Source organism: Euwallacea similis, chromosome 14 (assembly GCF_039881205.1).
Source record: "Euwallacea similis isolate ESF13 chromosome 14, ESF131.1, whole genome shotgun sequence".
NCBI classification, from domain to species: domain Eukaryota; kingdom Metazoa; phylum Arthropoda; class Insecta; order Coleoptera; family Curculionidae; genus Euwallacea; species Euwallacea similis.
The window spans coordinates 457,436-480,698 of record NC_089622.1 but is presented as its reverse complement, the minus strand read 5'-3'; the positions used below and the strand labels follow the sequence as shown (position 1 = coordinate 480,698).

The 23,263-nt window shown below is 36.5% G+C and overlaps 3 protein-coding genes across 6 annotated transcripts in view; 1 reads left to right on the top strand and 2 right to left on the bottom strand.

The window, feature by feature from the left end:
• LOC136413470 (facilitated trehalose transporter Tret1-like) overlaps positions 1–23,263 on the bottom strand; it is a 174,342-nt gene that overhangs the window by 133,428 nt on the left and 17,651 nt on the right. The gene's annotated exons all lie outside the window — the stretch shown is intronic.
• LOC136413459 (pescadillo homolog) lies at positions 166–2,360 on the top strand. Its single transcript, XM_066397031.1, has 6 exons — positions 166–310; positions 366–900; positions 952–1,476; positions 1,531–1,731; positions 1,785–2,002; positions 2,064–2,360. The coding sequence occupies exons 1-6, from the start codon at positions 287–289 to the stop codon at positions 2,313–2,315; spliced, it is 1,755 nt and encodes a 584-aa protein (XP_066253128.1). The 5' UTR covers positions 166–286; the 3' UTR covers positions 2,316–2,360.
• Positions 2,732–23,263, bottom strand: part of Traf4 (TNF receptor associated factor 4) — a 32,929-nt gene continuing 12,397 nt past the window's right edge. The window contains exons 1-5 of one of the 4 annotated variants that reach the window (XM_066396957.1): positions 17,684–17,724; positions 5,370–5,474; positions 5,148–5,309; positions 3,606–4,184; positions 2,732–3,544 (exon numbers count right to left, since the gene is read on the bottom strand). In XM_066396957.1, coding sequence (XP_066253054.1) covers positions 3,191–3,544; positions 3,606–4,184; positions 5,148–5,309; positions 5,370–5,474; positions 17,684–17,692 — 1,209 coding nt within the window. In that variant the 5' untranslated portion in view covers positions 17,693–17,724 and the 3' untranslated portion in view covers positions 2,732–3,190. Of the gene's footprint in view, positions 3,545–3,605; positions 4,185–5,147; positions 5,310–5,369; positions 5,475–15,392; positions 16,056–17,301; positions 17,330–17,683; positions 17,725–23,263 lie in introns of those variants that run through there. The other 3 variants (XM_066396958.1, XM_066396955.1, XM_066396956.1) reach the window with 3 other exon arrangements.

The window sequence follows — 23,263 nt, the reverse complement described above, 5'->3', positions numbered from 1 at the left end:
TCAAATATGACATGTCACAATAGGACACAAGAGTGAGAGAGATTAGGAAAATAGTAACTAAACAAATTTGGTTTCTTTGTTTGATAAAAGGAGATTGATAAGGAGAGAAGAAATTCTTTTCATGTCTGAGCATGCAATACTGGGAAGCGATTGCTTTGACATTTTCTATTGTTTTAATGTTTTATAACCTTAAATTTAGTTCACGTGGCTTGTGGTTGTTGTCCTGATAACTCTTTTTAAGTTTCATCAATTAAATTTAACTTTCCAGCTACTGTTTACACAAAGAATGGTCGCAAAACGTAAAAAGAAGGTTTGTTTTTACTCTACATCATATTGCCAACTAAATCAACTTATTCCATCTTTAGTATACTACCGGAGAAGGGGCGCAGTTCATGTCCAGAAAAGCAGCCCTCAAAAAACTGCAGCTCTCCCTTAACGATTTCAGGCGTTTATGTATCTTAAAGGGTATCTATCCGAGAGAACCACGCAACAGAAAAAGAGCCCAAAAAGGCCAATCAGGAATAAAAACTTTATATCATGTAAAAGATATACAGTTCTTGCTGCACGAACCTATAATCTGGAAACTCCGTGATTACAAGATATTTAACAAAAAAGTTGGTCGCGCCAGAGCGATAAAGGACTTTGAGAAGCTGCATAAATTTCTAAATAATCATCCTACTCTTAAGCTTGACCATATAGTCAAGGAACGTTATCCAACTTTCATTGATGCTCTAAGGGATTTAGATGATTGTTTAACTCTGTGCTTTTTATTCAGTACTTTTCCATCTCTGGCACATGTCCCTAGAGATCAGTCTGCTCTGTGTCAAAGATTGTCAATGGAATTTTTGCATGCAATTATCGAAGCTAAAGCGCTTCGAAAAGTATTTATTTCAATCAAAGGTACTTTGGTGATTGAATTTTTAGTTTTTTTCTTCAGAAGGAATTTTTTAGGCTACTATTATCAAGCAGAAATTAAAGGGGAAACAGTAACCTGGATAGTGCCACATCACTTCTCCTTTGAGCCACAGGAAAGGGCTGAAGTTGACTTCAAAATAATGTCAACTTTTGTAGAATTTTACACAATACTTTTGGGCTTTGTAAACTTTCGATTATACCATAGCCTTAATCTTTATTACCCTCCCAAGTTTAACTCATCTATTACACCAACAGCTGCTGAGAAAGCTTTAGTTGATTCAGAGGCATTTTTGGCAGAAAGAGTATGTGCTCTGAATTTTCCAATCTCCAAAATGTCAGCAGATGTAGTTCAAGATGAGGTGGAGATTGATAATTTTAACAATGAAGACAATCCTGAGAAAATTGAAGAAGCCAAGAAGGAAGCAGAAAAAATAAAAAAGCTGAAAACCCTTTTCAAGGGATTGAAGTTCTTTTTGAATAGGGAAGTTCCACGAGAACCTTTTGTTTTTGTTATTAGATGTTTTGGAGGGGAAGTGTCTTGGGATAAGAGCTTATTTTTAGGTAAATAACAACCAAATTGTATGTTATATTTTTTTAGTAATTTTATATCCACAGGCTCCACTTTTGATGAAAATGATGAAACTATTACCCACCAAATTGTTGATAGGCCCTCAATGCCCAAACAATATATTTCAAGGTACTATATTCAACCTCAATGGGTGTTTGATAGCATAAATGTTCGTGAGCTGTTGCCTGTGAATAAGTATTTCATGGGTGAAATGTTGCCACCTCACTTGTCTCCATTCATTGATCCAGGTATATTCTTTCTTGCTCATGTTATTTTTGTTACATTTTTTAAGTAAATTCAGATCGAGATCAACAATACATTCCACCTGAAGAAAGAGCATTATATGATCCGACACTGTTGGAACAACAATATAAAAAAGATGAAGAAATGGACAGTGATGATGATAATTCTGATAGTGAATGTGAGGATTTGGAACAAAATGGGGACCAAGTTGAAAATGATGATAAAGATAAAGATGAAGACGAGTTAGAAGAGGTTGCAGCTGAAAATACGAATAAGGTGACAACAGTGTCCATAAAAATTGTTGTTTAAATAATTAAAGCGGTTGTTATAATTTCAGAAGTCCAAACTTTCTGTTACAACTGGGGAAGTGTATAAGGAAGTTCCATGGGAAAAGAACAGACAAGAGAGGCAAGAATATAGGTTACGAGAGAAAATGGTTAAAAAGAAGCATAAGAAACTGTACAAGAGTATGATGGAAGGTAAAACTGAAAGGGCAAAGGAAATTTGGTTGCTGAGGAAAAAGAGACGATTACACGATGAGAAAAAAGCTGCGGAAAAAAAAGCAGCTAAAAAAGCTAAGAAGACATAATTTTGTGTTGATGCTCTTAATAAAGATATTTTATATTGTAATTAATTTGTTGTTTATTTATTTATCAAATTTGGAAGAGTTTAGCAAGATAGTATATCTGTTAAATCGTGACTGAAGTGAATGTGAATTTGACAAGAAAATTACTCCTCGCATCATATAATAAAACCTGAGTAGGTAAAGGTCAAGAAAAGGATTTCTTTCTCACAAACAAAACTCTGATTTTCCTTGTATTAAAAATCATAATTTGTATTACCAAAAAGAAAACAAAGTACACAGTCTCGAATATTAATACTTACATATTTATAGCATTGTTATCGACTTTCAAAAGATATCCATATACTGTTTATAGTAGTTAAATATTATATCGGTGACTGATACCGGATGAGTGAAACATATGCATATACCCACTAAAGAACTACTTTATACAAATAATTTTAATATGTACAACATTTTCTTATACATTTCGTCCTTTGGTCTCCCCAGCTATCACAAAAATACAAAATTAACAAAACCATTAGAAAGCTTGCAAATTAATGTGATTTTAGTTGTTTTAGTTTTTTATTCGGAATATAAAAATAATTAAAAACTCCACATTACTTCAAATAAAAGTTGAATTCTGAATAAAACACAAAAATACAACCTACGAACATTCATATGAATAATTGTACTACTAAAATAAGTATAAATTCAGATAAATAAAGGCCACACAATGGCTACTTAGAAAAATGACAAAGCCATAGGCCTGTACTGTATCAAGTATTTACATGCATATTTACATTATTCGAGATCATAAAAATGTGTAAATTACAAATAATCATTTCATGTTTCATAGGATAAAGATTCGTTCGAATAATTCTGAATTCAATATTGGTCTTCTAAACTGCAACTATTTTGCTGGGATCCACCTTAACCCGTATGAACATAACATCATCTTTCATAAAATGCCTCTTCTTAAGCATTTCATGGGACACAAACTTCGGAAAACCAAATCCTAAAGAATCGGGTTCTTTACTGGGCCTTTGGAAGTTCTTCCATGTGGGGTCTGGAATGAAGCTTTCCACAATGTTACAAGCTTTTTCCGGACAGCTAGATTGGTCAAAGAGTGTGAAGGACACGGAGTGAGCAAAGGGCCATCTGAGTAATGCATCATACTCCCCCGGAAGAATTTTTATGTAGACGGATATGTGGCTGTCTTCCCCTGCTCCATTTCCATTTGGGAACAGTGAAGCCTAGAAATTAATCAATTCGTTAGAATTAAAGGTGTTTAAAGGAAAATTTTAGAGAACATACCTGAAGCTTGTATCCATACTGACTAGTATAAAACGGAGGCGACACAAGCTCCATCCCTTCTTTGGTTTTAGCCTCGGCAATCTTAGCTGAAAAATCGCTGATTTTCCAGATGAGCGTACCAGAATAGTTCAACGACAATCTGGACAAGGCACTCTTTAGGGAAGTGATTTGATGCTGCTGCTTGGACACCACACCACACATCATTTGCAGATGTTGTTGGCAATTCTCCTCCAAATGCTTTTCCATGCTGTATCTAGGACCCTTGAATCTGCAGCCGGCTTCTTTGAAGTTGCAGCTATGTACTGATATAGTGCATTCTTCCTTCAGGTGGCTGTCCAGCTCTTCTCTGGCCAAAACGTTGACGTCGCATCGATTGGGGCACTGGATGGGAACTCTTCCGCATTTCAAATGGTGGGCGGCCAAGGTATCCGCTACAAATTCTTTGGTACAGTATCTACAGGGTAAGAGGCGTTTGGAACAGTCTGAGATCTTGTGTTGGCTTAAGTGGCGTCTGTGGATTTTAACGCCGCATTTATTTTCGCAGTAAAGGGGTTCGAAGCCGCAGGTTCCAACGTGGTTCTGTAAGTACAAAGAGTGAGTTAGATGTGGGTTTATATTTGATTGAGATGAATATTTGGAAGAGACGCAGGATTATTTTCAAATCTTTTTCGTGGGAAGGACATGGTGGGAGGCTGCATCTCTCTACTCTCATATATAAATCTTTTGAAAGAAAAATACAACTTTTTTAAGCTGTCCTAGATAGGCTTGAGCAGGAACAAGCATTTCTATGGACACTTTGGCGGATGAAAATTTTCAATTTTTTTAAGAAACCCGGTTAATCGTGATTTGGATATTTCCAGAATTTGGACTATTACAAATTGGTCTCAATGTGTACTGGTCGGATCAAGATGATTCTGAAGAAAACTCGATCCATCTAGTCATAAGAAGTTTCGAGAAACTGGAAATAATGCTGATTAATCTGCACAGACAGTGTGTCCAATTTTCACTTAAGTTTAGTCCAACTCAGACTGATCTCAAGAAATAAACCTCTGCAATTTGCAGACAATTTATCGACCAGCTTGAAAGGAAAGTACTTAATATTCAATACGAACTTCTTAAACTGGGAAATTTTGAGGGATAATTAACTTAAGTAAGTAGATACTTGATCTGGCTCGACTTTCGGTGAAACCAGGCCAATCTTAATGGGATTTTCGACAATTTTGACCTAACCTGAGATCTCATTGTATGGTACTACTTGCATATCTACATAATTGCATTATACAGTGTCAGTGTAAGAATAAAAACGTCTATTCCACGTATAATGCTGCTGATGCAACTTTATATTTTTGTTTACATGTAATAGTAAGCCCATTCATAGTTAAACATAAACTGCGTAACAGATGGCAAAAATGCCTGGAAATCTGTTTAGAAAATTAATATTCTGCTTCCCATTAAGATACGTTTGTTTATGCCGAGGTTCATGCACTCTTCCATATTAATGTTTATAACATAACATCTTGTCGCAGTCTCAGGACGACTTACTTCTAATCCATGCCCACTGAATTCCTTGGTGCAAAATTCACATCGAGTCCTGCGTTGTGGACAGGTGTATGTAAGATGGTCCTCCATTAAAACCCTTGGGATCTGGGCTCCGCATTTACTGGTGCAAGGAATGGCGTCGTGTTTGCAGGTATTAAGGTGGGCCTGATTGAGAAAATTTTTAGATAATTACATGAAAAGTTATTAAATAAAGCTGTTTGCTACCTTTAATTTCCTTAACTCGTCCGACCATTTGCAGCCTTCTTTGTGATGGATGCAATACACCACTGAGCTCATAATCGCCTTTTCTGACTCTGGATCAGAGTAGATCTGGAAATAAGACACCGGCATAACTATGTGATATTCAGTAAGCTTAATGACTAATTTTTTCCCAGGGAAACGAATGCTAAATATTATACCTTTGCTCATCATAGGTGATTCAGACTTACTGTTACCACAATTGATGTGTTAATAATGGTGTCTCTTACACGCAATACTCATAAGACAATACGAGGTAGTGATTTATTATTGTTGTCATTATGTTTTACCATATTTTTATCTTGATAACTAACACCATAAAGATTATGCGTGTGCCGATGGCAACAAATGTGTGTTTTAATTTACAAGGAACCTAAGGAGTCTTGTAGTAGAGATTGAATGGCATTCATTCGATACATGAACTTCTTCCTATCAGGTTCATGAAGAGGGAAATATTATATTTCGATTAAACACTTGAGTGGCATGTTAACTTTTGCATATAAATAATGCTTTTCTATAAGGTTTCGGTATGATTACAGCAGGAGAACCCGGTAGTTGTAATAAATTCATCGTTTGTATGCATGACTTGTCCACCTTGTCTGACACGTTCATTTCTTGTCTCTGCATGACTCAGATTGCGATGAATCAGGATTCAAGATACACAGATTTGTTTGAGGTTGGTATGTATTGATACACATATTTTTTGTTATTTCAGATTTAGGGTCTTCTTTTGCAATTAAGCTGTTTCGCTGCACAAATATCGGCTATGCTTTGGAAGGTGCCCTAAAATCCTTATTTGCTCGCGGCAACTTGCAAGGCCCTGAATAAATATTCTTCGAGTGTTAAAACAAGTAGCAATGATTTTGTGAATTTTGAAAGCAAACAACGATTTTAATCACCTTTGCATAATAAAATTTGTTAACTTGGTCTAAATTCCGAAAGAGTTATACACAAATTATTATACAAGGTAATTCAGGATCAAACTTCTAATGATTATTCAGCGCAAAAATAGAAGACATCTGAGTATGAGAACCCATGTCCGGAAACGTCTCTCGAAGGTCCTGCGGCGTTGTGTTACCTTAAGATAGTTATGTGCAAAAATGTGTTTTATCGAGCTTTAGTACGTTTCATTTTAATTTATTTGTACAAAATAATATTACAGTAATTGTTTAAAGTATCGTCCTCGAACTTTATCAATTCGCCCAACATTGGATCGGGAGAGGTGGCCCCCTAGGTCACTCGATCTGAAACCTGTAGATTTATTTCTGTGGAGACACGTAAAGTCTTTAGTTTATGGAAAGCCAGTGGAAACAGAGCAAAACCTGATTGCATGAATTATTGCGGCATTTGAAGTTATTCAAAACGACTATCAAATTTTCAGCCAAGTCCGCAGAAACCATGTACGTCGTTTAAACAGGTGCATCCAAATTCAAGCACGACATTTTGAACGATTACTGCAACTGTATTCAAATGCTTTCTATTGTTGCATTGAACGATTCCTAGGAGTCTGATCCCATAGTTCTGAGCCCCCCTGCATTATTAACAAAAATTTGACTGGAAGGGAGATTTGGTGGCTCAAACGACAAGAAGCGAAACACGTAATTTGGGTAGAGAGCGCAATACTTGTTCTGCTATGTATTTCTTATTAAACGTTTATTATTGCAATTTTTTTCTTTTTCGAATCTTAATTAGCATTCTCTGTGATCAAAGAGTTGGTGCTATAAGCCGATAAAAATAGTTTCAAGGCACTTAATTTGCTTCACTGATCAATATTAATTAGCCATAGACCAGCAATAACCGCGGTAATAACTGGCCATAAGAACAAATTAATTACAACTGGAAAATTAGCACGCCTTCCGATTCCGTAGGTATTTTATTTTGCAGGTCAATTGACTTTTGAGGTTTAAAGCGTACCATTTTTTACCAGCTAAGTACGTAAAATCCCAATTAAGCAAGAAGTCTCGACTCGATTATTATGGTCCATAATACGCGAATAAATTTTCTATTAACGAAGAAAATATACCTGTAGTAGTTTGACGGTAATGAGCATCTACAATTTTAAGCACGTAACGTGCATTTACCTCAAAAATTAAACGGCTGTAGCTCAGGGACTATGCGAGGCATATCCCCTATTACCAGTTCTGTAGCTGTAGCCCCTAAAGCGCTACAGAATAGCATGAGTTATCGTAACCGACCCAACCTACATTTTATAGGCAACATGCACACGCACTATAATTTTCCATTAAACATAAACTTTGTTTAAAAAAAAAACCGTTTGCGTTTGCACCAGGTTCGGGCGTTTACTTTACGTGCAAATCTAGGGCAGATTTAACTTGTAAATAAGTTTAATTATGATTTATGTCATAAATTCAATTAAGGTTAATTGGAGGAATCTCGAATTGGCGCCTCCATTAGAGCGAGCAAATATGAATAACATGAAACTGTGTCATTGAATTCAAAATATTATACCGTGCGCGCATTTGCTTTGTGAGGAAGGAGCATGGTACCAACAACTCGCCATTTTGATAAATGTGGAGGGGTGTTGAACTGACGAACCACCGGGTACCCACCGAGTACCGTCATACAGTAGAAGATCGGTCTAACCAGGAAGGTCTCGATTATTTGTCTCCACAATGACTGAAAACTTTAGCAAAACCAAAATCTCACAATTTCTGGAAAGTATATTACTAGACTTTATGTATCTCCGCGCGCCATGGAGTTTTTACCATCCTTTCGCTGGTGGGTCAAACGGTCCTGTTTTAAGCAACCAAGAAAGGCGCTTTTACGCCTGTTGGCCAATGAGAGTAAACATTTTTTTTCTGTAGGAAAGGGAGATTTATGGTGCCAATTTTCCATCTCTTTGGAGCTCTCTGCCCCATATGGGGGTTGAAAAAAGCCTTTGAAGCAATTAGAGATCTCTCATTAAAATGTTGATCGCTTATAGGGGTTTGAAGCGCTCTGTTGAAAAATACGATGCAACAACTTCAAAAAATAGTGGAAAGGAATGTTTTGGTGCAAAACACCAAAAAATACATGACGATGATCATGGTGAATCTTACAATTATCAATTTGAAAAGGCACGGGTTCTCTATGTTCTTTATCCAGATCCACATGGGAAAGCCCAAATAACCAAATGTGTCAGTACGTACCTCAATTGCTACCACCGCTGAAACTTCAAATTAACCTCGCACTAATTCCAAATTCCATTCATCAAAAGTTCTAACAGCTTCTTCTTTGAAGACCTATAAATAAACCCATGGAATGTCATCGACCATCGACCAGACTGGCTGTATAGGTATTATTAACAAGAATTTAAAAGCACAGCTCGGTTTCCGAGTGTCGACCTTCTTAGAATCTGCATACAAAGGTGATACTGTCTGAATTCCAGTATGTAGATGGATAAACCACAAAACCATTCGGACTTTTTGATATTGACTCTTTGATAAAATCCTGATAACGCGACGATTTTCGGATTTAAATTAATGCCAAAAGTACGAGTTATGATTAGAATGCTTCCGATCAGGCCATAGCACCAGATACCACATTCGAAAAAGTATCAATTTCTTCATGCTAAAACTGTCTGTCATACCTTCAGTAACCCCCGGACACGCCTATGTAAAACCATCAACAAAAGAATACAGGCTTAAATGATCGTTTAGAATGACTGAGTACAATGAAACGAAAATCTAATTCAGCTGTGAAGCAACTTACCAAGGTTTCATAGTTGTCTTAAATATTTCTGTGCAACTGGTCGGGTTTGTATAGGAAGCTCTAACGGATAAACCCAAACAAACATATCAAAGCACTAAGGAACACTGACCAAAAATTGACAACGAAGGAGCTCTATTGATTTGGCCTAAATTTATGTTTTTGATGGGTCTGAATCACTTGGAAGATAATAATATCAAGGTGAGTAATGGGTAGTTAATTGTTTCTTTAATTAACACCTCCGGGAACTGCATGGCGGGGAATATGTCTCCTTAGTTAGGAGAATTTTTGGGCACATTAAGTTTGAAATCTTCAAGGAAATTACGCAACTTTCGAGGTGCGCTTTTTAGTATAATCGCTCGAACCGAACCGGCATACCTCAGTTGAACCCGAATTCGCTTCCTGGAACCCCGAAAATACCTTTTGACTCATCTTTGCTTTAGGAGCTAAAGCTATTGAGGAAATGAGAAATGGAAAATATATCCATAAAATATATGAAATTCAGTGGCGCACTGTTTCCCTGAAAGTGAGAATACACAAAGTGGCATAGAACAGTCATTTTCTCTACAAACCCCTTGAGATCTCTTAAATATCCTCGGTAAAGGCCCTTCAAAGCACATCCCTGGTTGTTGAATCCGACATTCACTACGGGATTTTGTAGATAATTGTTTGATTTGAACTGCAATTCTCTGTTACCTACAACCAATAGACCTATCGATCCAAAACGACGCATTTGACCGATGGAAATTTTTGAAAATCATTTTTTCCTGTGAAATCAACGATCTTTTCAATAAGTCTATCGGTATTTTACCAATGATAATTTTTTTTTTAATTTTAAAATTTTAGTGGTGTATTTCATGTTTTGCCCCAAATTGGAAGGGATTTCTTAAGTACAAGATGACAATTTTCTTTCGAATTTACTAAAATTCTGTCTTCTCCTCGTGGCACAGCTCTGATTGTCGGAACCGAGCCTTTAATACCGCAAATTTGAAAAAGTATATGCCAAAAAGTGATTAATTTCGCAATTCTAATGCCTTTTTTTAATCGACTATGTTATAACAATTGGGTGTTATTACTGTTCTTGATGAGTGTTTCTGTAATATTCTCACTTGCATCAGTCTTATTATAACAACTAGATTGGTTTTTGTGTTTCGGTGGTTTATTGGGTAATTAGAAACCACTGGCCTGAAGGTTGCTTATAAAAACGTGGTGTTGTTTTCTTTTTATAATAACTAGACTTACTTAATTTATCTACGTACATTATGTACCCGATGGCGCAACTGAAGAACTAGGAAAATTCTGAAAGGTGCATGGTCCGGACTAACTCTGAGCTTTTGCTCTTGCTGAACAGTCTATTATCGACTTAGTCCAGAACTCATCCTAGAGTCGCCTCTGGCCGATTCCTGAAGCGACAGTTAAATTCTATTCTACGGGTTCAAAAAGTTCGTCAGGAAAAAACACCGTGATAGAACGAAAGACATAATTCAAACATTAAAATCGGACGTCTCAAGCAAACATCCGTGAAAGCTACAAATAAATCGTCAAATTACTTTAGTGCGAGCAGCAGAGCTATTGTCTTCAATTAACTTTTTATTTGTTTGCATCTCTTTTTTCCACCAAATTGATCTCAATCCCAAAATTGAATTTATGCTTCTTCTTTCTTCTTCGTGTGAGCGATCGAAAAAGTGTTCCGATGCGTTTCACCTGTCAGGTTTCACAGTTGAAGAATGATCTACCCAAATTTGTCAGAAGGCAGAACGGCCATCCTCAATATAAACAGATAATTTGTGTTTTCGTCAAGGTGAGAACATTCGAAACGGTGATCGTTGAATGGTACCGCCCGAACTGCTTGCTGGCAATCAGCAGTGGATTTTTTTCTTAATGCTCTTAAGCTCATAGATGACTTAGATACGTCTTTAAAACGAAATAAAAAGCCCATACAGCTGTGTCAAGAAGCCAACTGTAACATTGAGCTCATTCAGGCCGTATTATGATAGTTTGATAGCTAATAAAAAACCCACTTCCTCCGATTTTCTGTGTTCCTCCCAATGGGTGAATAACCTCTCTAATGGTAACTCCGAAACCAGTCAGGAGTGCATATACTGGCAGCTTATGATGCAAAGAGTAATAACACACACTTACGTGTATTGTATGGAGCAGATACAGTTAACCTCATGCAAAATGATACATGCACGGATATTGAATTTAACCATAAATTACCGTAGTTGGTTATAGAAAGTTCTTTATTGGGAGAAGCTGTTAAATTGTGAATTCAATAAGGAATTGATAAGAGAATCAAATGCATTATAAATTGCCCGATCGACTGATTGCCAATGCCGTTCGCAGCTTATAAAATGCAGACAGGAAATAGTCAATCTATAACACTACCTGCATGATGCATGGCATTTGCTTGATTATATTATAGCAAGCGATAAAATTATTTAACATTCCTTCCGTTAAGGCTGATGGGAGCCTCTAGTCGCCACTCAGGGCAAGAAATAAATCTGCAGCTTTTATGCCGGATGTTTTGAAATTTTCCTGCAAGTCCACATTTACTTCTGGAATGCCGCGAACTTTTCTCTAGAAATGTTGCTTTTGAACCTCCGTTCGAGCGAATAATACGAAGCAATAGATCTCGGATCAAAATGATTTCATGGATAATGCTAAATCAAATAAATTAAAAAAAACCATTGTGGTGTGGCGAAGAAACTGCGTTTTAGATTCAAATCGTTATAAAGAGCACGGCAATTACCCAGACAAGACACCGTTTTAATATGAAATACGCATCTGTTAAGTGAAAAGAGACCTCCAACCGTTTTTGCAATATGTGAATTTTAAATTATGTAATACGGTTATGTGGTTTCTGTAAGAATATTCTAGATAAAATTCTATAGAAGATTGATCGTGCAATTAACCTACGAAGCAAGAAAAATCCGCAGTTGACCAGCCAATATCGCTAAAATTCACTAATGGAAACACTCCTGGAAACGTTCAAATCAAGATCATAACGAAATATGAGGAAAAGCACTCACACGTACCACCCATATGCACTGCTATATCTAGTACCATTTGTCAAAGTTTTGCCTCCGAGACCTCTTTTTCTTTTAAAGGGGCTGAACGTCTCAGTATCTGCCTCAATTAAGCTTAAAAGTCTAGCGTGTATTTATACTCCAGGATTAATTATCATATTTTAGGGATTACTCACATGTGCGGCTGCAGAAGTTCTATTTGGGTTTTTGCAATTTACCAAAGTGAACCATTGAAGCAAGTGTGGCGAAGCTTCTTGTGCCGTCAAATGTTCTCTCATATGTATGCGTCCTTTTCTTAGAGAATTACCAACACCGAAATTCAATGGTCCACATGGTTTATCTGGATTGTTACAAATATTCAGAATTTCTGTTTATGAAAACCTCTTCTAAATGTGCTTTCTAACCATCAAACGCACTTACTGTTCGAATCTAAATGTTTCACTTTCAAAACAAGTTTTACTCTTTGCCAAAGAGAAATTTTGCTCTTTTCACTTACACTGTATAGGTATATGGGATTATCGATTGCCTACCTAGGAAACTCATTAGTGCAGGAAGTCTGCATGGAGTGATATTCCTTACCAGATTTGAAGACTTCATTTACGAATGAATTTTTAGGGTAAAATTATTTCGACTATACAGTGCGGGTCTAAATTGACCCTCCTCTTAACTTTTTTACAAATTATTATTTTCTTAAAATTCAAAAGCAGTATTAAATAGGACAAAAAATATTATCTTTCGACTTTTGCCGATTCCTCTAAATGTTGCTTGCCTCACCTGCAAGCCAGAGGTCGATTTTTATTTTCATTGAAGCATGGGTCAAGTGTGATTAAAGGTGTTTCAAAGCTACATTTAATGATGTAATGCGATTTAAAATCCATCGATTCGTTTTTGAGAAAAAGAGCTGTAAATAGAAAAAAAACCGTAAAAGACGGAAAACTCGTCATTTAAAATTTGATTTTTTTGGGGTTCGGTTCTGCTCATTTTAAAAGTTCAACATTAACAAATAAAAAATCTCAGCTTGACCAAACATCCTGTAATGATCTCGACAACAATAAAACAGTGGGTTAATTTATCATGACGAATTGAACCCAAAATTTTCCACAATCAATTATTAGAGCTGGTACCGGCGGTTTGGACGGTAATTTGGTCAAGTTTATGTTATCTTAATTAATTCTAGCCTTTGCACTTTTTTCGAATTGACGAAAATGGACAAATAATGATCTCATCGTACGCGATCGCCGCCACAAGACAAAACCACAACCGGTCTCCTTCAACTTAAATAATTTGAATCGGTTCGTTAAACTAGCAATTTTTGCTTAAATCGAAGATAGAAAAACTAGTCCCGAATGAAGCAATTAACGAATCCGCATAATAAGAATTATTTGGAATAGAAGAGCACAACATTTAACGGTTTACTTTGTCAGTAATAACATGGCAATGAATCTCAGAAGTAGGAAACATTTACTATTGTACGATAGTTGCGAACCAGTAGAGCTTTTGTTAGAGTAACGAAAGCTGCTATTTTATTCCGTTAGCTTTGAGCCACAGTCCTCTTTATACCAATACTAATTGATCACATTTCCTGGTGACTTAGACCATATGTTACATATCTCAGGTAGGTATAGAGTTGTTTAAATAGGGTGCCCAGTTATGTTTGCAGGCCTGTTTCTCTAATTGATTCTCTTTAATCTTCATTTTAAATATTTCCTTGAGAGGTCTAAATCAAGCGAAGTAACTAAATCAATTTTAAATGTTTACGTATTAACAGCAGGATCAAGAGAACGTCCTGCAACTCTATTGATATTCGCAATGCAATGCTAGTTAATTGAGAATAATAGTTGCTACTACGGTAATTTCTTAAAGAGATGAGTAAAATAATTTCGCCGTAAGAAAGTATGTGTTCTTTCCTAAAACATCTCATTTCGACCAACATTCCGGGAAAAAGAAGAGTTAACTAGAGATAATTGAATTCAATTTAGACTCAATAGAGTCAATTGGTTTTACAAAGGAACTAAAGGGGCAAATCCCTAAAAATTGGTTTCATTAGTCTGACAGTTCAATTAAGGCTCATTAAAGCCCAAGACTCGGCCCTATCCTGAACTAACTTGAAGGGTAGCCAAAATAACCTTGCGGCTTGAGGACTTTCACAGGCGAGGCAGATCGTGTCCTGGGAACGTGCCTCGCCTAATCGAGATTTCTTCTTCTCTTTGTAAAAGGTCAACAATTGCTCAGGTACTTTTAAAGGTGTTTTCAGATACATCTGCCCACCTCACCCATGGCCGTACCAACAACCAAACAGCTGTTTGCATAATTTTATTACACGTTTCGGACATCTGATGGTGGTCCAGCTGTATTCAGATGCTGATGGTTATTCGATACTTTTGATGTTGAATGTTGACCCCCTTGGAACTGTGCTAGATGTCGCAACAATCTTCAGGTCTTTCTTCGAAATTTTTTCTTAAAATTTCAACTTCAAATCTTCTGTGGCTGTGGTCTAAAACCTGCTATAAGGCTCGCTTCTAGGCAATAATCTGAACAGGTAAGAATGCAGGAGTTCGGTTGCGAGATCAATACCGTAATAAATATCTCGAAGGTATTTTCTGCAAGATTGAACAAGTTTGATGGCTAGTTGGCCGGCTCATGGTTCAGGTATTTCAGATGCAAGGTTGTCGGTGACCGGACATTTTCAAAGATGGACCTGTTTACTTGGTCTTGTTGGGACTCGTCAATGGGTCTATAGCTAGAACGATTTTTACGACGTTCACAAATGTAAATACCTAGAAATTATACACTTAAATTACGGCCCGTGCCGGTTAAATGAAGGCCAAATAGGCACCTTCCAATTCAGCCCTCCGATTCGCTAGTTTATGTTGGAAGGTTCTTTGGCGTGTTGGTTTCACAACCCTTGAGAACAGGGTTTGATGGTCTTCAATAGAAAATTATGAATACCATGAATTCACAATTCAGTAATAAACTCGTAATAAAAGTGTTTATTTCGGTACTTACTTGTCCAGATAGTACCTAAATTACCTCCAGCGACCCTGAGAACTAGTTTAGAACTCCTTAGACAAACTTGCGATGTTACTTATGCGTGTTTCATATTATTTTACTCTGGGTTTCACCCATTTTTCTAACTCGAGGATTTGAGTATTTGCTTTTCAGGTTAATTCAGGTTAACTCAGTTGAAACGCATTTTCAAATCTTTATGGCTAGATCTCACAATTTTCAAATTTCAAACTACACGTGAACTTACTTGATTGACTTCAGTCAGTGACGAACAGTTATTCATGCTCATCATGTTATTAATCTCGTTCTTCGAAATGGGTCCCAAAGAGGTGTTGCTGGGTGTAGGAGTAACCGTTGGACTCACTTGGCTGATATTAACACTCTCCTTGGAGCTCTTATTATTGGGGGAAATTCTAGCCGGAAAACTGAGCGTTTTGGTCCATTGGGCTAAACTGCGCACCATTTTACCAAAGTCACTTGAAGTACCAATTTTTCCGTTAATACTAATCCGGAACGAATCTGTGATAGTATGTCACATGAGAATCTCAGCACTATCGGTACTTGACGATCGCGACCGCTGCTTAATGAATGTCGAAGAGAACTGTTTTGAATTTCTCTCAGTTAATACCAGTCGGCCTTTCGATGGCCTTTCCCCCCACCCAGCAGACCCGGTACTCCGGGTACTCATTCAGAAACAGCTGTTTCTTGCCCTGCTTCATGTGCAAGAACCGGCAAGTTGTTGCGCGTTTGCTTCGCGAAGGGTGAATAGTCAATTATCTGTTGGTTTATTAACGATTTTTTCAACTTTGGTTTCCTGTTTGTATTGCCGCCTCGGCGATTTCTGTTTATTGTTATGATCCTTTTGTAATATTGGTTAATAGCTCGGTTATTGGTCAATATTGCTTAGTCTTTAGTCGATTGGATGAGCTAACTTGAATTGTTGCGTCAGGCTGCAAGATTGGCCAACACAGTGCAAAATGGACATTTGCAAGCGAATCTACTTCGCGGTGATTCCATAGGTTGCGATTATCACAGATGGATACGGAACAAAATCCAGCACAGTCACAAAGCAAAGTAGATAATTGAAGAAATGTAAAAAAAAACGATTTGCTTGTGAGATATAGATTAAAGTCGACATAGAGAGTAAACGGATAACAATTTACCTTCTTTTAGACTGGAAAATTATTTCCTGTAGGTGGGTAAGTGCGCCTGCTGAAAAATGTCTTTTTTAGTAGTTATTACCATTAAAAAGCCCCAACTGTTGAAAAAAAATGCGGTCCAAATTGGTGATGCGTGCATTCGGATCTTGAAAACTGAAGAGATACAGAGACAGTTAAATGGCCAACGTTTCAGGGAATTTTATAATAAGCTCACATCAGGTTTAAACAATGTTTTTTACGACTTTCCTGAGATATAGGAAAATAGGAAACGCTGCGTCTGCAACTTTGCTCGGTAATTTTAAAACCTGTTGGAAAGTGATTTTGAAACCGAAACCTTATTGCGGCGCTTTTTTACGTGGAATGCGATGATGCATAGAGAAATAATCTGTCCTCGAACGAAAAGAATGCAATTCGAAGCATTCGATTTTTCGCCAGAAGCATTCGGAATTTTTTCAGCCTTAAAGCAAATTCTAAATGCGCATTAAATCGCGCATCTTTGCCTTAGCTTAACAGATCCTTTATCTCCTATCGTTTAGAAGGTAGCCATGCATTCTTGGGTCTAAGCCCCACGAAATCTAAATAACTTTTTTACTAGTTTATCAACTAAATACCTCTCGTGAACGAAACTACCCGCTCTATTTGTAGTTGTACGTATCAAAAACCAGAGACAGGTCCTTACATGTTTTAGTATTATAATCGCCTCCAGTACCACAAGTGTTGGCACTAGTCTGCACAAGACAAGACAAGAACGGAATTCGTTGGTACAAGATCAGTTTCATGACCCCTTCGGGTGAAAAACATGCTCACTACTTATACTTTTTTAATGCCCATTTGCACAACCGCACGTTAAACTCCACCTGCAGTAAAGCGGAGTTTTTGACACACAAATAATATGGAATATATGTCAAATCCGACGCTTAAATTCCAGGTCGAATGTAAAACTGAGTTATACAACCGGGGCTAAGTACTACTATTAAACTATAGAAGAGTTGCTACCTGTCGAGGTCAAATCCTAAGCAATAAATCTGGTAAGTACCTGAAGTATATTACGACTGTGCAATTAGGCACGTCGTCCAAGCGTTTAGGAGAAAAACGAGGTTTAAAGGTGTACAGACGAACCAACCTAATTGAAAGCAAAGCGGTATAACAACAACACTCGAAAGGCAAAATAAACGAAACACACTTTGAAGTTTTAAAATCTGATGATGTTACGCAATAAAGACCGCGGTCGCACTAATAAGGTTAATGGTCGTTTTATTTCTACTCCGTTTACCTACGGACTATGTACTATTACCAAATTACCAGTTTGTTTATTTTTGTGATTTATGAAACTGCTTGCCCAAGATAAGCTAATTACCAGCACAAAATATGTACCTACGTGGGTCATCTTTTAATGGTTTATTGCACCATGAAAGTTACTGTAAACCGAGGCTGATAAAGCTTATGCGTAAAATGGCGATAATTCTAGTGAGTCACTTTTAAAATCACAAAAGGCAGAGTCGTTCTTCTAAATTTCCCTACTTTTATTCATTCAAATGTGGCTTATATGAGTTGCTGGAAACCATCTACTTACGCCTCTGAGTGCAACATCACATAAGGCTATTAGTAATGCATTTAGAAAGGTTAAATAATATAATGAGCATTCGGAGTGTTTACCGATTTTTTTTCTTTCTAACGATGGAATTGTTTACCCATTTTTTTACGACTGGGCCATCACAAGCGTCCCAACTATTTCAAGGAGGAATGGAGGCTGTTTGCAAAATATTCCATAATAGGCCTAGGTATAACAGCAAACATAGGAACTTTTATACCTGCTATCTAAAAATATTTTTAAAACGAGGTTCAGGAAATATGTATGTACTTACTATGTAAACAATATACTTAGAATAGCTTTCATATACCGATACACATATCAACTTATTAAAATTCCTTTACTTTATTAAGCTAATGTATGGACAAATGCTAAGTTAAGGCATTCCGTGAACTAATATGGGAACAATGATCGTAACAATAAAGCCGCAAGTAATACAGTTAGATATTTTGTGTTTTCTTCTTTTATTGTCTTATTGTTATCATTTTCCTCGTATTGTTGAATGCCGCGAAAGAAGCCGATTCTACCTTGAATTACCTTGAGATTGGATTACTGGATTATTGTTTTTTTACAATGAATAGCTGTATTCCTTTATTTTTTTCTATGGTGTTGTTAAAAGCTGAATATATTACAAGAACTGCAGTATTAGTACGGTTTTGCTTAACAAAATTGGCGGCTTCAACGAACGAGGTACGAGGCGAGAGAAATTAAATTCCAGATGTTTTAGTGGCTAGCAAATTCTTCCACACAAGTGCAATAGATTTATGCTTAAAATCTGAAATAAAATGCTGCGCGTGTTAGTTTAAAAAAAAACGAACTTAAAGAGGCGCAAACATTCGCAACTGCCCTACAACGAGCACGAATGCGATATTCCTTCCATGATTGGCGCGGCTGCAAAGTCGTGAGAAATAAACTCGTTTCCTTATCGTTGCGAGCGTAACACATAATGAGCGGAAGTGTACAGAAATCCAGGATTTTCCATATCATTTTCGAGCCGGGAACAATGCAATGTTCCGACAGTCGTAGAAAAAGACCTTTTTAAATCTTCGAACAAATCGTTGGAATCCTTGTAATCAGCAATTGATTCATATGCACCAAGTGTCCATTTGAGGTCATTTGCAGAGTCCAAAGTCAGTAACGCAGAGCAAAATTTGGGAATTTATCTAAATGCAAATTTTCACACGTGCACGATTACAATCAAATTTGCAATGCAAAAAGTGCTCGTGCTGAGCAGTAGTGTCCCATTATGGAATAGAAATTAGGCATAAACGAATGGGAAAGATTTTGACCTCTGCCGCTTTTTCTTTTGCTTTTCCCTCCTTTCCTCCTCACTTCATCCCATACTATACACGTTCTCATATTGCACCATTTTTCTTTATTTGACAAGAGGACCCGAATGTTCTTTGTGCTTTTTAGCCGAATTAACCTCCCACCGTTGATTGGGTCGGTCATCAGACAAGAAAAAAAATAACTGTGAGAAGATCGGCTTTAAATTCTTTTCATATACCGTCATACATTCTCAATATGGAGATACGTTGATTGTTCAACTTTGTAAGATTTTAAAATTTATTTACTAATTTCCACTTACGTTTTACAATAGTGCGATTTTAGTGCCTAAAATATTATTATGGGCTATAAATGTGAGGAGTAATAACTTTCTTTTTTTTTTGTAAAGGCGACACAAAGAGGTTTAGTTTTAACCCGCATATATGACTTTCTGCACTTTGTATATGGCAACGCGTAGGCCTTAATGGGCCTTTTAATCTGGCGTAATTTGGGGCGAAGAAGCTCGTATTCACTTGCCGCAATTACGGGACATGTACCGAAAATAATTAATTATATGAAAGCTAATTAAAATTTTTAGTGATCGCCTAAAATCCTGAATCCTTTGTATAGTATGTGAGTCACTCACCAAAGACCTTAGACTTATTACATAAAACTCTGGGATATTCGTTACTAAAGTAGAATGTATCAACTGTTCCAAATGGGTACAACCTTCAAGAATAAAATTTATTAACTTGTTAATCTAGCGCTTAAGGCGACTTTTTAGGAATAAATTATGAATGTGCTAGATACTTTCAACCGTTCCTATCTCAACCGCCGCCGAATACCTATGGATTGTCGTAATATTCTTAACCTGATGCCAATAAGAGTCGAAATTAATATATCAACTTATTTTCAACGTGGGCTTTAATACTGAAGAACTTGCTCATTTAACAGAAGAAAGGAATTTCCTTCTTCAAAGCCGTCAAATGCGTTTTCTTATTATTTATGAGACGTACATGCAGAATTTTCGATAGCGATCTTGTTAAGCAGCTCTGCTTATATGCATTTGTAACATTAACAGCAATAATTATTTATTCTCATTTAACTTCCCATAGATTTGCATTTTCAAACAATTATTTATTGATAGTACAGATATTTATAACCCGAAGGAGCCTGAAAGCATATTGCCATTGGACAGCTAGTGGGCTAATTGTTAGAAACAAATGGCCAATGAGGTCCGTGCAGCGGGCATATCTATACTAGTTATTTAAAAGAAGACATGCTGTACTAATGAAGCAATCGTAATCAGGATATGTGTAGTTGTCAAAAGTGATTTATTTATGAATATATAAACTGTAAGCGATCAATTTATCGGCCATTTGATCATTTTGATATCGCGGTTTTGTAGGCACTTTTACGGCATTTAAAAATTTTCTTAAGAAGCAGTCTGATTTTCTTGATATTTGCAAGTTGTACTTCGTGCCTTCGTTGTGAAAAGACCACTCTAAGGTCTTAGAAATAGGTGTTAAATGACCGCATATCTAGGAAACCAACACGAGATCGCACACCTCTTCAGCATAAGCACAAAGATGATCAAAAAAAGGGAAGCGGAAGCATTTAAAGCGGTTTAACTGGAAAAATTGAGAAGGAATTAAAATGTTTGAATAGCATGTAAATGTAATACATAAGAGAGGACAGAGTCAACAATTAACTGGAAGGAGAAAAAAATTCAAATAAATTGTATAAATGTATAAGGAACGAATTTGGGCGCCAAAATATCGCATAAGGACACTGGACGAAGGGCAGTAACTGACTGAAACAGAGAAAACTTAAGTGTGCTTAAGACGAAGAAAGGATTAATAAACAAGTTTTCATAATTGGCCATTAAAGTGCATAAAATAATGATATCAGCCCGTGTGATGATTGTTTATAAGGCCGATTTATTAACTTCCTTTGTTGATATTTATAACTTCCTTTTTGGTTTAATTATAAACCATTCAAGCTCAATAAATCAAAAGGTCTTGGGGTCACCGAATAATCCATTATTATAATGTAGTACGAATACGATTTACATTATTTTAGATAGTAACTTTGTGATAACTCCTTTTTTACTTGTTCTTTTACTGGAATGTGAGAGGGATATGTTTTTCTCATTTAGGAGGAAAAAATTATAAAATGACCTTAACTGAATCTTCATGATGCTTCGATGTCCTTCTGCAATAATCCAAATTAGACATACATCTGTAGTTGAAATATACAAGATGTAACGTATGATCATGGAGATACTGCAGGGAGCGATAGTACTCTGTAGAATAATAAAAAACTGATAGACCCAAGGTCAAAAACGCACAATCTTTGATATACACGGTGGTAAAGTTTCACTTGATAATGTAAATGTAATCTCATTTTTATACGTATAGTGAAAAATTCCTCACGACTTTTGGAGTTTCGAAGTGAATTTATCATCGAACTTCCAAAATTTTCTGAATCTTGCCACAGATTCCTACAAATCTTGAAAACCTCAATTTTCCAAAAAATCTAAAACATCCAGTTTGCACGTGGCGCAGTATAATTGCGTCCGCAACCTCCATAGCTACTTATTTAAGAACTTTCATCAGTGTCTTTTCAAACCATTTTTGTAAAATTATTCGGCTTGATTATTGCCGTTCGTTTCTTTTGAAACCCCCAGGAAAGTCTGCAATGATTTGTTTGCCCCAACTGCCCACCGTTCCAGCTGTGTTTACACCTTGACAATTTCAACTAAACACCTTTTAACTTGGCCGCAACAAAAGAATCAAATACTTTTCCCTCAAACAACACAAAACTGAAACGTCAACAAGGCATAATGAAACGTAACGCACGTCTTGATAAATAGATTGAATCCCAGAAGATGTTGAATGAGTCACTTCTTGGCTAACTACTTTCAACCTTAAAAGTCGCCCCGAAGGCCACGGCTTCTTGTACCCCATGCTGATTAACTGGCCTTTTGCCGACAACATAATCTTAAGGGTGGTCTAGGCAAGAAGAAATTATATTTGACCGCTGTTAGTTTGGATTTATGAGCTTTTTTAGGGTTTATTGTTGGGCAAAGGCTATGCTATTGCATTTATGAGCAGATTGGTAAATACTCCCTTTCCAGCGCTTTGTGTCGCTGAAGCAATAAGTCTCGCTTCACGATAGTAATCAGAAGTGACACAATAACACAATAAACACAATGGCACAATAAAGACGAAAGCAGACGTTTCAACCCTCGAATTGCACTAAAATCCATTCACTTTTAAGGCAAACCGTCAATTATTTCCAAAGTTTGGACTGTCATAAAATGGTGATTTATACAGGATATTCAGGTTCTATTGTAGGGGAAGTTCAGATTGCAGACCAAGATATTTTTTTATCACTTATACAGGATGTTTTCTAACTATATGTAGAATATTTAAAGGCGTAATCCTGAATGCCTTTCAAATGGAGAATTTCTAATAAACAAATGTCTGCAAATGCTTCGTTTTCAAAATACGGGGTGTTAAAATATACAAAAAAAAACGTTTTCCTTGAAATCAGTAAAAAATAATCTTTATATTATTTTTTATGTCAATAAAAAATCCAATTTGAACCATATTGGAAATATTCAAGGAAAAGGGTTTTTTTGTTATATTTTGAAAACGGAGCATTTGCGGATATTTGTTTATCAGACACTTTCCACTCGAAATACTTTCAGGATTACGCCCTTAAATTTTTTACACGTAGTCAGGAAACACCCTGTGTATACAAATACATACCTAGCTCTCGAAATACAGAGCGCTAATGTGTTGTGGATATGAACGATGGTTTTCATATTGCCATAAACAGAAATGGATGATAAATTCACTGTTGAGTGAGTCACTCACTACATGAATAACTAGATTCGCTATTGGGAATCGAAAAATCCCATCTATTGCTTCAACTTGGAAAAAAAACCTTCGAGTTAGATCCGACAAGACCGAGAACCTGACTTTAATTGTATACAATTTTAATGGATTTCAGAGGACTTTTAACTAATAAAAAATTTCACTTATCAGTCAACCCACACCACTTCGCCAACAATTAACGTCAAAAGCCAGCAAA